This window comes from Centruroides sculpturatus, unplaced genomic scaffold (genome assembly GCF_000671375.1).
Source record: "Centruroides sculpturatus isolate CEXI.00-Female unplaced genomic scaffold, Cexi_2.0 scaffold2267, whole genome shotgun sequence".
NCBI classification, from domain to species: domain Eukaryota; kingdom Metazoa; phylum Arthropoda; class Arachnida; order Scorpiones; family Buthidae; genus Centruroides; species Centruroides sculpturatus.
In genome coordinates, this window is record NW_019386382.1 from 8,922 (window position 1) to 23,063 (window position 14,142).

The 14,142-nt window shown below is 29.7% G+C and overlaps 1 protein-coding gene across 1 annotated transcript in view; it reads left to right on the forward strand.

Moving 5' to 3' along the window:
* The first annotated feature begins 1,292 nt into the window (after positions 1–1,292).
* The window catches only part of LOC111614763 (SHC-transforming protein 1-like), a 36,794-nt gene continuing 23,944 nt past the window's right edge, over positions 1,293–14,142 (forward strand). Inside the window, exons 1-2 of the mRNA XM_023356127.1 lie at positions 1,293–2,252; positions 12,890–12,960. Of these exons, the coding sequence (XP_023211895.1) occupies positions 1,818–2,252; positions 12,890–12,960 (506 nt within the window). The 5' untranslated portion in view covers positions 1,293–1,817. The remainder of the gene's footprint in view (positions 2,253–12,889; positions 12,961–14,142) is intronic.

The window sequence follows — 14,142 nt, forward strand, 5'->3', positions numbered from 1 at the left end:
AACAATTCATGTAACTTCAACCTTTTCCTCTCGCACAGGCAGATAGTTCGAACATGACATGTCCCGAGGGCGAGTATCTATGTTTTTTTTTTAGTTGAAAAAGATGTATTATCTTTGGCATTCTTACCCAAGAGCGAATAGTTCGGTAGAGAACTTTCCAAAGTAATCGAATTATCGTCACATGACTCGTAATCCCGCGAGCGCAAAAGATTACTGTGCGGCGGCCTTCCTCTTTGAAGCGAAAGAGACGATGCCGAACGAACTTGTTAATTTGTAATCGTCCATAATATTCGATAACTTCGCTTTCCAAGTATTCGGCTTCCTTTAATCCATTTACAGTTCGAAAACGAGGAGTAGTGACGCGTTGAAGAGGTTCCCGGTCGCACCTGGACAATTATCTATTGGAATGCGCGTGTAAAGTCCCGCCCGAGAAAATGCTGTTTTATTGTCCCCCGAGAGTTGTTTTATTTTTGGACAAGACTCTGCTTTTTATTATTCTCTTTTGTCGATTGTTCGTTTGTGACATCCTTTGCTCCCTTGTATCAATTGTTTTATTTCAATGTCTTTTAAGCTTTTATTTTTATTATTTTGTTGTTTTCTTCCTTTTGTACGTTTCTGTGTGTTACGAATCGTTTCTGGCTACATATATAAATACACACACATACACACAGTTTAAATAAATAAATGTATAACTTATACGCACATACACATATGAGCGTTTGTGAGAAAACTCTTGGAAAATACCTCGAGTATCTTATCTATTTTATGAATATAAATAAAAACTGCAAAAGGTATGATGAAAATTTTAAATTCGACTTTTCTCTGTAATAGATCCTACGTGCGCGAGTGTATATACATAATAGAATTGAAGAACACATCTTCATTTTCTGAAGCTCTCTCGATATTTCGCTCTAAATGGCTAATTTCTTTAAATCGCTCATTCGTAAAGGAGGATAAATTTTACTTAAATTGCGTATACTCACGAATTAAATGTGTCTTATTACGTATTGTTAAATCGAGTTACCGTATTGTATTCAAAATACTGTACTATCTTTTCTGATTAATACTTTTGTGTAAAATTTAAGATTTAAATATAACTAATTGATACCGTATATAATAATTGGTTCGATTCATAATTTTTTGATTATATTTAACATCAGTCATAATAAATTAAAAATAATTGATATATTATTATATGTAATTTACAGACTAAGTTATATTTAATTAATAATGTATAAGTTTAATTGTAAGTAATTTATAAAATAACATAAAAATTTATCATTTAAAACATCATTTTATCGATGGAGGAGCGAGTGTTTAGTCCGACCATCGATCGATATAACTTTTATTTTCTTTCATTTAAGTTACATATGCAGCTCGATTCCAGACACGTTCATTCGAATTTATGATGTCGGTCGTCTTGCCATGTCTAGCGTCATTGTCCTCCTCATCTACAATGACCCCGCGGTGCTTTTCTCTATAGGATTTCGTTCTCGCATTGATTCGCATATAAACGGTTATTTCCCAGTCTGCAGTTTATAAAAAAAAGATTAATATTTTCTTTATGGTGACAAAATTTGTAACTAGTATGTAAGGACGTCGAATTTATTATAAACGGTGTCCTATGAAAAGAGGGAACGGGATAGTGACGTAGATCCGGTACACTCCCACCGGTTTCCTGCCCGTCGTAGTTTTTCCCCATTCATGTGGCTCGAGTTCGCGCGTGGCAGCTACGACTCCATCCCCTTCTCTCTCTCCCTATCGATCACTTTAAATGTTAACTTTAATTGCTATGTGTTTGTAGTGATGTTATAATAATGCTGAGTTGTCTCTCTTCCGGTTATCACAACTTGAAGGATGACGAAACCGGATCACGGACGAATCTTCCGAGAAGGAGCAGCACGCCGAGGACGTTTCTGAAGCCCGGTGTATCACCGAAACCTTCCGCACCACCCCCAAGGAAAGACGAAGGAATATTGAGCAAAGTAGTATTCGTCGCACAGTCCGAACGATACGTCAAGTATCAGAGTCAGACGGTTAATCGGGAGATGCCAAGGGCGAAGATCCATTGGACATCGTCTACTGCGAGTGGTGACGGTAGTAGCGGTGCCACCGGTTCCGGACAGTCCGGTTACGTAACGGCCGTCCCTTCCGACTGGTCCAAAAATGGTACTTTTATTAATAAACCACCTCGAGGATGGCTTCACCCCGATACTCAAATCTCCGACGGAGGAATCTGCTATGGCGTCAGGGTGAGTATCTGTTTGTTGTTATTTTTAATAATAATAATAATAATAATAATAATGGTAGTGATTGTGTTACGATTCGCAGAAAAAAAAGGAAATCAAAAAGAATTAAATGCGTTCGAATACTTCTGTTACGTTCAAAACCCGATTGTTCGCAATGATGATCGCTTCCTCTAACGCTTGTAAATGTTCTTTTCCCTTTATTCCTGGTTTTTTTTAAATGAAAAAATTATTTTATATATATGAGAAAACTATGTGTATGAAAACAAATTCTAATACGCTAATATTTATAAATATTAACAGTCGTATTTAGTTTTGTGGTAGTACCAAGTTTTTCAAAAGTTTTGTACTGTCAATCATAGATCCTCTGAGCAAATCTTCACGCCAGCTTCGGAAATGTTAATTTTTATTCATTTTTAAACATTTAAAAACTTTCTTTCACATTATGCGTAATTGTTTGACATCATTTTAAGTGATTTTATTCTGTAAAAGAGCTATTTTTGTCGTTTAAGACTCGTGACGCGTTGTCGGTTCGGTTCAAATTTCGAGATATTTTAATCGTAGGATATGTCGAAGTTTATAAAAATTTAACGAGTTTGAGTTACCTAAAATAAATTTAGGAAGAACTGATGTTTTTAATAATTTGGCTGAATTATGAAATGAATTTTTCTAGTGTACTCTATGGAATTTCATGTACTGTCCGTTTACTTGTACGTTCGTACAGTACGTATTTCCAGGAAATAGTAAACGACAACGCGACAGTCAGGAAACTCCACAATAGTCGCCGAAGTGGACAACAGTTGTGAGACCAAATATATCCTGCCACGACAGTTGTGCCTGCCACAGGATATTCGTTTTCCTTCCGGCTCCACTTCTCTCATTGATACGATATAACATTACTTCCTGTCGTTTTGTCTCCCCCGTACGTGCACGCGGTACGAGGGAGACCACCGTCGAAACGAGTGGGTGGGCGTCGGGCCGAACCCTCTTTTGAGAGACGGCCTCCGGCCGCCGCCCTTTGCACCCCCATTAACCTTTGACCTTAAACGATTTCGTAACGACGGCCGTGGGAATCGAATGGTAAATCACCCGAATTTAAAACGTTTGTGGGCGAGTTTCCTCGAAAACGTGTTGCACGTTCGTTACTCCGTGCGAAAAAATAAAAAATAAAGTCAAGCCAGGGATAGACGCGTTTATAATTTAACGTAACGAGCCTAAATCACAGCGTTTTCTCAAGCTATTAATGTTAAGAAGTTTTGTTTAAACTGGAGACAGTTTAGAAATAGAAGTTGGCGTTGGAAGTGCCAAAATTAGAAGCAATCGATGTTTTAGTAAAGCGATAAACACGTGTAACGTAACGAGCGCTTTGGCGTGTTTATCGAATTTAATATTTAATGATGGTAAGAGGATTTCGAAGCAGTAACGCGTCAATTAAATAACACATTTCTCCGGGAATTTAAGAAGTTTTATGGATTTTTTTTCCTTTTAAATTTTGAATTAGAATAAATAAACGTATATATAAGTCGATTATAGGTAATCGCTTTATTCAAATTATTAAAAAAAAAATAGTCTATTTCGAAATAATTTTGTCCCATTCTGATGTGTGTCAGCTAATGGATTTCCCGATAAATCCTGTCAAAATCGAATCTGATATTGGGTGCAATTAAAATTTATTATTCATATTTTAATTCTTTCGAGTCACGTAAAAAAATTTTTTTTTATAACTGCGGTTACGGGAATGTTTTGCTGTTTAAAAATATATTTAACCGATTAATATACAAAATGTAGAAATTATAAATAGATTTTCTTCGTATAAAAAATTGTCTCGAGTACTTAAATCAATGAAATAATTATAAAAATCAAACGTGCAATGTATCTCTTCAATTAAGAAGTTTTATGATCGTCGTCGCGTTTGAATGCGATTTTTTTTTCTGTTTGACCTCTTTATAAGCGCAAAAACAACTTAAAATAATTTTAGATTCTTACGCATATATTTACAAAAAGTAGCATAAAAAAAGAAAAAAAAGAAACGTTTTTAAATAATCTTAAGAGCACAGCTTTTGGTTAAATATACTAAATTCTAGTTTTAGTTTCTAAATTTTTTCCCCTAATAACTGGGACTCCTCTTAGTTCCAGTTTTTCGAGAATTATATTAATCGACCTAAAAAAAAATTAACCAGGTTTCTTGAAAAATATATATTTACTGGAGAAATTGGCCTTGAGATTCTTTTAACTGTGTCACAGATACGTTATATTCCGGACGTTCCCATCTGTGTAGTGTTACGCTCTGTTTTCGTTATCTTTCCAGCGATATAAAAGTAACCATATGGGATGAACTTTTTTTTTCCTTCTTTTTCTTCCACCCCCTTGAGAAGCGTCTAGAATTCCTTAGATTATTTATAAAAGTGTATATATTTTTAAAAGAGTATTTTGCATGGAACTTTTCCATAAATTTGAAATTTTTCATGAAATGAACGTTAGTAACAGTATACGAAAGTGAATTTTAACACTACAAATAATATGCTGTATAAAGAAAACAAGTCTGCATTAAGTTGACAATTTTGCAAAATGTTTTATAAGAAAAAACAAGATCAAAGAAATGTTTTTAACAATGAAACAGTAATATTCTACAATTTCAGTCTTTTTTAAAACATATATTATTTGGAATATTGTTAATAGCAGAATAAGAATTTTCATAAATGCTATTTGGAAGTGTGAATAATTTATTTTATTAAGAAAATTAGACNAACATGGAGAATCGTCCACATGGGGGCGATATTGCCCCCATTGAGAAACACTGATCTAGCGTAATATGAATTTAAAGTGATAAAGAAATTAACATTAAATTTTCATATTACATAAGTTTGGCAATAGTATTATCCCCTGATTACTATGCACAACTATTAATTTCATTGATTATAGTTGGTTTTATCATTGTTTTCTTAAATCCCTATTTTAAGTTTGTCTCAAATTTAGGCTGCAATCTATTAATCCCTGAGAATGTGTTAAATATGGGTGCCACTGTATATTAATCATTCTTATCGTGTTTCTTGGCAGAACTTAGAGCTCATTTACAACGGTGTCTGCAGACTATAAAGGCTGGTATACACGGTAAGGAAATCCTTTGAGGATTAACTGTGATTTTTTTTTCTATCTATCCATTTTTAAATAAAAATAATTCTTTATACGCTGGGAGATATTTTAATAAGTTTTGTAAATTACTATGTTCGATCCAGCCAGTTATATCCGAGTTTTTTCGTCTGTTAAGCACATCCTTTGAGGATTTCCTTATCGTGTATACCAGCCTTAAAAGGGTACATAAGGTATAAAAAAGGACATAGTATATTGTGCAAGAAGCTTCAAACTCTAATTCAACATTATATCAGTGCTCCCAGAAGGTGATGCTGGTTGCACTCAAGGCTAACTTGGCCTTGAAAACCCATGGGATTAGGAAAAGTCAACCAAAATGAAAAAGAGGAATGTTTTTCATTATATAGGTGCTCCTGCTCATAGAATGTAACATAAATTTAATAATATACAGTATTTAATAATTGATAATTTTAATTTAACATAATAATAATTTAAATTTTTTAACATAAATAAAAATTAAGTATATCAAAATTTGATGTTTTCAATAGTAAGTTTATATGCATTTTTGTTAAATTATTCTTGTTTATTTGACTTGTTTTCTTTAGTTCATTATTTATTATTGAGATTGAATAAATTCTATTGTCAAATATTTATTTTTTGATAATGACAAACTTTCAAAGAGCAGCATTATCTTAATGATGGTCAAAATTATATTTGGAGATTGATTAGTCTTATTTTACTACTATAATTGATGACATTCAATTTTAATTAAAAATATTAAGTATTGATTAGTGACATTCAAGAGAAATACTGTAAAATTATCTCATTTGTTAGTATTTAGTAATTTTAGAGATATTGATTTGAAATTCTAACTGCATACAGATGTGCACTGTTATAAAATGCTGATGGAATGGGATGAAATTAAGGAATATAACAAAATTTTAAGATATTTTTCTTAAATTTTAAAATAAACCAAAGATGTGACTCTTCATTAAATATTCTTTAGAATAACATATATTCTGTATTATTTTTATTCTTTATTTTTATAATGGTAACAACAATAAATATTGGTTGTTAGCCACTGTATTCACTATCATTTTTATACAAAAGCTATTTTTCTATTTTAATTTTGAAAAAGATATAAATATAAAGTTTGTTAAATTTTTGTTTTTAACTTTTAAATATATAATTTTTTATATAAGTATATTTTTATGATAGAAGAATACAAAATCATCAATAAAATATAATTTTTTAATTATATTTATAACAATTTATTTTCATTTCTAGATATCCTACATTTATGAACTTTGAAAATTTACTAGTTATCAAATTGAACTTTTTAATTATTTATACATCTCAAGTTTAGAATATCCAATTTATCATTATTATAATCTAAATTTAGGCAAGAATGTTTTAGATGATTGGAAGATTTATTGTTATAGTAAACTATATATACATTATGAAGCATATTTCTTCAATGAGCTTTTTTTAGAGTATATATTTCTCAAAGGTATACTCAAAAGAGCACCTATTTACATTTACAATTTAAATGTAATTTATATATCCATGTATGAAAGAAACTTTAGTATCGTAATCATTGACTTTGTTTTTCTTTTCTGAATTGAACATAGTTCAGTTGTATTTAATATCTGCTTACAACATAAACTTTGGATTGGTTTAATTCCTTTGAGGAGGTGTTATATATAAAGTTTATAATGTTTTATATCTAGATATGTGCCCAATTTTCATTCCGTCCAAGATAAAGTATTTTTTTATGTTATATTTTTTTTCATATTGCAGATAAAGAATAATTATTATATATTATTGATTTAGATATGTGAAAAATGTTAAACTATTGGACCATTCTGAGAGGTCTCTCTCTCTCTTTTTCAGGAATAAATTTTTAGTAGAAATATAAGAAATTTTGTTAGCTTAAAAGTATTAGAATCATACCTAATTATAAAATGAAAAAATTCTCTTTAATAATTAGAATATTTGACTTAATATTTAAAAAAAAATTATGCAATATTATTAAACTGTTTTAATGTGTAAATGTTACTCATCATGCAGTGCATTAAGATAAAATATGTCTATGGAGACCCTCCTTTCAATAACTTAAATTAAGTTTGATCAAAATATGTGATTTTTTTTTTTTCCTATGTTTCTTCAGACAGACAAACGGTTAGTAGAAGGATCGATCAATTCTTGAACTATTTAAATAGGAAAAAAAAGTACAAATTGGCATTATAAAGACCAGTCTAAGTTCCTTCAGCTAGTTAAAAGTATTTAACTTGAAGTTGGAGTTAAGTAGAACCGCGTAGATAACGATATTTCCTCTGATATGTGGTTAATACATCCTGTTGCACGATCAACTTAAAATGATCTTTCGCCATAAAGTTGTATGATTCAATTTCCTATTGAAGATTGACACTTCAAAATGTTCAGATTGTGTTTGACGTTTCGGTATCATTTTTTTTTTTTTTGGTGTGTCTCGTTTAAATTACGGTAGGTTTTGTTGTTAACAGTAGTTTAATATTTTGCGATGCTATTACGTGTTTAAAGTATGTTTTGACGGTGATAAAATGTTTTCAAAACGCATTAAAATAGTCGAGAAACGAGCGCTTAGCACGCGTGGACGAGTAAGAAATGGAAATAAATTATCTATAACGTGTTTATCTAAAATATTTTCTGCCAATCGAAATGTTGTTTAAGATTTTACTGTATATCGACTTCACAAATTGTCATTATAAAATTGCCTAGTGCGTGACGTCATTATGGTCGTTGCTCGGTTGATTTGCTGCTACTGAATTCTTAAACGTGACTCATCTAAGTTGTTATTTAGTCAACTTTTCTTGGTGATAAAATCAACAGCAATTATTGTTATTATTTTTTTTAATGATTATAAAAAAATCTGTTTTATATATGTATTTATAAAAGTTTCCGTATTTGACAATTATTCTGTTTTAACAATAATTTAGAGTATGCAAAACACCGCATCTGTATTATAGTAAATTATAATTAATTGTTTAATTTTGATACAACTTTTCCTCCTAAGAGCATAACAATTATTAGATGAATTTTTATTCTTTCGTTGCTTCGCACGATCGCTATCCGAGACTACTATTGTAATCAAATACTTGTTTTGTAATGATAATTATACAGTACAGTCACTCGGTTAATTTTAATCGTGGCTAAAATTACATTCTATTATCGTAGAATCTATGACAATAAAAAGTAATGCGAGCTTCGATTGTTCTGTAAACGGGATAATCTTTCAGAGGAAATTCAGATTTTGTTTCGTGTTTACGCGAAAACTTAGCTATTTGTTTTTTATTATTGTTTAAAACTACAGATTGTTTCTTATCATTGCTTATATATTAGGTAAAAGATTCTATGCATTTTGCACCAAATTTGGCGTGGATATTATCTTAGACACCCTATAAAAATACCGTTGGGGTTCCTTTCTCCCTCTTAAGTCCAAGCAATTTTTTTTATGTNCGTTTTCCTTCCGGCTCCACTTCTCTCATTGATACGATATAACATTACTTCCTGTCGTTTTGTCTCCCCCGTACGTGCACGCGGTACGAGGGAGACCACCGTCGAAACGAGTGGGTGGGCGTCGGGCCGAACCCTCTTTTGAGAGACGGCCTCCGGCCGCCGCCCTTTGCACCCCCATTAACCTTTGACCTTAAACGATTTCGTAACGACGGCCGTGGGAATCGAATGGTAAATCACCCGAATTTAAAACGTTTGTGGGCGAGTTTCCTCGAAAACGTGTTGCACGTTCGTTACTCCGTGCGAAAAAATAAAAAATAAAGTCAAGCCAGGGATAGACGCGTTTATAATTTAACGTAACGAGCCTAAATCACAGCGTTTTCTCAAGCTATTAATGTTAAGAAGTTTTGTTTAAACTGGAGACAGTTTAGAAATAGAAGTTGGCGTTGGAAGTGCCAAAATTAGAAGCAATCGATGTTTTAGTAAAGCGATAAACACGTGTAACGTAACGAGCGCTTTGGCGTGTTTATCGAATTTAATATTTAATGATGGTAAGAGGATTTCGAAGCAGTAACGCGTCAATTAAATAACACATTTCTCCGGGAATTTAAGAAGTTTTATGGATTTTTTTTCCTTTTAAATTTTGAATTAGAATAAATAAACGTATATATAAGTCGATTATAGGTAATCGCTTTATTCAAATTATTAAAAAAAAAAATAGTCTATTTCGAAATAATTTTGTCCCATTCTGATGTGTGTCAGCTAATGGATTTCCCGATAAATCCTGTCAAAATCGAATCTGATATTGGGTGCAATTAAAATTTATTATTCATATTTTAATTCTTTCGAGTCACGTAAAAAAATTTTTTTTTATAACTGCGGTTACGGGAATGTTTTGCTGTTTAAAAATATATTTAACCGATTAATATACAAAATGTAGAAATTATAAATAGATTTTCTTCGTATAAAAAATTGTCTCGAGTACTTAAATCAATGAAATAATTATAAAAATCAAACGTGCAATGTATCTCTTCAATTAAGAAGTTTTATGATCGTCGTCGCGTTTGAATGCGATTTTTTTTTCTGTTTGACCTCTTTATAAGCGCAAAAACAACTTAAAATAATTTTAGATTCTTACGCATATATTTACAAAAAGTAGCATAAAAAAAGAAAAAAAAGAAACGTTTTTAAATAATCTTAAGAGCACAGCTTTTGGTTAAATATACTAAATTCTAGTTTTAGTTTCTAAATTTTTTCCCCTAATAACTGGGACTCCTCTTAGTTCCAGTTTTTCGAGAATTATATTAATCGACCTAAAAAAAAATTAACCAGGTTTCTTGAAAAATATATATTTACTGGAGAAATTGGCCTTGAGATTCTTTTAACTGTGTCACAGATACGTTATATTCCGGACGTTCCCATCTGTGTAGTGTTACGCTCTGTTTTCGTTATCTTTCCAGCGATATAAAAGTAACCATATGGGATGAACTTTTTTTTTCCTTCTTTTTCTTCCACCCCCTTGAGAAGCGTCTAGAATTCCTTAGATTATTTATAAAAGTGTATATATTTTTAAAAGAGTATTTTGCATGGAACTTTTCCATAAATTTGAAATTTTTCATGAAATGAACGTTAGTAACAGTATACGAAAGTGAATTTTAACACTACAAATAATATGCTGTATAAAGAAAACAAGTCTGCATTAAGTTGACAATTTTGCAAAATGTTTTATAAGAAAAAACAAGATCAAAGAAATGTTTTTAACAATGAAACAGTAATATTCTACAATTTCAGTCTTTTTTAAAACATATATTATTTGGAATATTGTTAATAGCAGAATAAGAATTTTCATAAATGCTATTTGGAAGTGTGAATAATTTATTTTATTAAGAAAATTAGACTATTAAAATATATTATTTAATGTTATTATTTTAACTGCCACAGTAAGAATATATAACTTGTAACAGAGTATTTTTACTTTTCATATTAAAATATTTAATTATATAAAAATATTAAGAATTTTTGAGATATGTACTATACAAAAAAATTTCTACCAAATTTGTAAATAAAACTTTAATTTTTATATTTATTATATTATTCTATGTGGTAATTTTATTGGATTGCAATTTGAAAAAAATTGTAGATCTATAAATTTCCACTGTCGTTCATCCTAGATAGATGAAAGACAAGACCAGATATGGAAACCTTAGGGGCATGAGGCCCCGATTAACTATATAAGATCTTCCGATGCAAATCTTAAGTCATGTTATTTCAGTTTGAAAATTTTTCCCTGAAAGGTGGTGTTAGGGCAGTTTTTATTGTTTCAGATGTTTAATTTTACTAAATTTCATAAACTGTTCTTGGATTTCACAAACTATTACAAAATTTACAAACTACTGATATTAGGAAAAGAAATATTAATAATTACAGAAAATATATACACATGTTGTCATGGAAAGGCAACAGGGCAGTGTTCAGACATAAATGTGATTTACAGATATTATACAGAAAAGTAACAGAATAAACTAGAATAACTGAAATTAACTAAAACAAATTATTACTAAGAACAAGAAATATAAATTGTTGGCTCAAACAGTTAGTCAGGAGAACTCTAAAATTGAATTGTAACAAGTGCATTTATCATTCAAATATTTTTTTTTCTTTGAAGTTATGTCAATATATATATCAAGCTCTTGAAAAGTTTTTCCCCAAATATACTAATATATATGGTAAAAAACATCTTTATTTATTGTATAAAGTGTATTTCTCATAATTAAACATTAATAAAGGTTTAGTTATGGCAAATACACTTCAGACTAAAATAAATAAAACTTCATAATTGTAGAAAACTGAGTTCAGCTACCTTGGGGAATTTTCAAACTAAAGAATTTATAGTAGTTTAGTCTTAGAAGTTCAATAAAGTGGCTGGATGCTTAAGAAATTGTATCTTTTGAAAATAAATTCTCTATTTATATTAATGTAAAGCTTTTTAAAGTTAGTTTTACATGTGATAAATGGTTAATTAAGATTCCTAAATTTGGATTTTGAGATGATAAAAGTGAAATTCCGTGATTAGAGAGAATAATTGAAATATGAAATTTTCAAAATATTTTTATAATAAAATGATAAATCCATATTGAATTATATAAAAATAATAGACTTTGTTTTCTGTATAATCTTGGGGTATTTTATTTTCTTTTGAAAATACAGTAGAACCTCGAAAACTCGGCCTAATGTGGACCGAAGGGTGGCCGAGTTTGTGAAAATGCCGGGTTATCGGGAATGGGGTTAAAAAAGGATAAGTATGCGTGTTTCCTCAGAAAATAGTGTACTGTACTCGTATGTATTGTTTGCTGGAGAATACAACAGAGAATAAACTGCCCAAATACCTTTAAACAAAGGAAAAGTACGTCTTTTATGAAGGCATAGAGCCTTTACTAAATGAAAATTAATGAATACATTGTACAGTAATTTACCTGATAAGACAGATCTCAGAAAAATACTTTATGAGGCATAAAGCCGTCTTTATCATGAAAATTAATTAACTAAGGATTTTTTTGCCCTGCCAGGGTGTGGCCGAGTTATCCGGAGTGCCGGGTTATCGAGTGCCGAGTTTTCGAGGTTCTACTGTATATATTATGAAATCAATAAATGTAATAATTAATCAATGATCTGAATAATTAATGTAAATAAAATATACAATTTTAATAATAAAAATGATTTATTGTTAATGTCTTTTAAAGTATTGCAAAAAATGATTTGCATTATTTAATTATATTTTTCTATTTTTAAATCAGCTGCTTAAAAGTGATTAAATATAAATTAATGATCTTAATATTTTCATTAAGAATTATAATTATTCAATAAAATAATGCTTAATTTAAAAAGTGTTTAGATGATGATGATAATAATAATAATTGTAGATTTTATTTAATAAAATATTTTTAATATAATTATTTTTTTTATTATGACGAAAAGAACAAGTACAAAATAATAATGTAATAAAATAATTCTGTAACTATATATAATTTTCTTAACTTAAATTTTGTATTTTCTTTCAGTATGTTGGATGTTTAGAAGTTAATACTTCTATGAAAACATTGGATTTCGAAACAAGATCAGTTATAGCAAAGTAAGACAAACTTTAGTTTTTTTATTTAATATTTATTTATAGTTAATATTAAGCTTTATATGATATATTACATTACATGACTTTCAATTTAAATATGCTGTTTGAATTAAAATGTTAAAGGGTAATTAAGCATTTTAATTAATTTAGCACTTAACGTGAGAAATTTTTTAATCAAAAATTTAACTCAAATGAGTTGTTACATATGTTTATATTTTGAATGTTGATTAAATATTTCTTGTTAACTTTATTAAAAAATTTATGAGATTTTGCAATAATTCTTAATTTAGCATTTAATCATCCAATTTATAGGAAACTAGGCAAAAATTTAGGATAAACTTTAGAGATGGGCAAATATCATTTTTCTAAAATTCAAATGTTAACCAGATCACGAACGTTAGAATATCTTGAATACTCTCAAATACTCCAAATACTTAGTGAACTTAATTACCTTATATAATTTATTTAACGTTTATTATTTAACTTGTTTTACTTATTTCAGTATATTAATAAATTAATGAAATAAAACAAAAAGTAAAAAGAAAAACAATATACTAAAGTTTAAGAAATGAAAGTTCAAACTTTTTAATTTTGATTTGGGATTTTAAAGTAGCTTTTTTTAGGTACTCTTGCCTCAACTACAATAGATTTACAAGTAATTGTTGTGATTCTCACTACAGATTATTATTTAAGAAAACAAGAATTGGGAAAACATTCACGCTTTAGTTTGCTTCTTTTCTTGTCACAAATTAAACCAGAGATACTGAAGAGGCACTGGCAGTGGGGGATACAAGGAATATTGTTGACACAAAAAAATTAAACTTTATTTGAACTTTGAAAGGTTGCTTTTAAAAACATTTATTATGGAAAATATAGTTTATTGGACCATCTGCAATACAATTATTGTACATGTGTTAATGAAAAGTATTTAATAAAAAGTAAAATACATCTGGATACGAGTCCAATTTTGCTTGCCATGTCCAATCACCAGGAACAACTATTTCCATTGCAGAGACCTTTCTTTAGAGGCTATGCCTCTGCACAAATATGTAAAACAGTTTAAAATGTCCACAGGTGACAATCCCAACACAATTAAAAATATAATATTTCTTTGTAGAAAAGGGCTGGCAGAATTACTATTTAATAAAAAGTAAAATACATCTGGATACGAGTCCAATTTTGCTT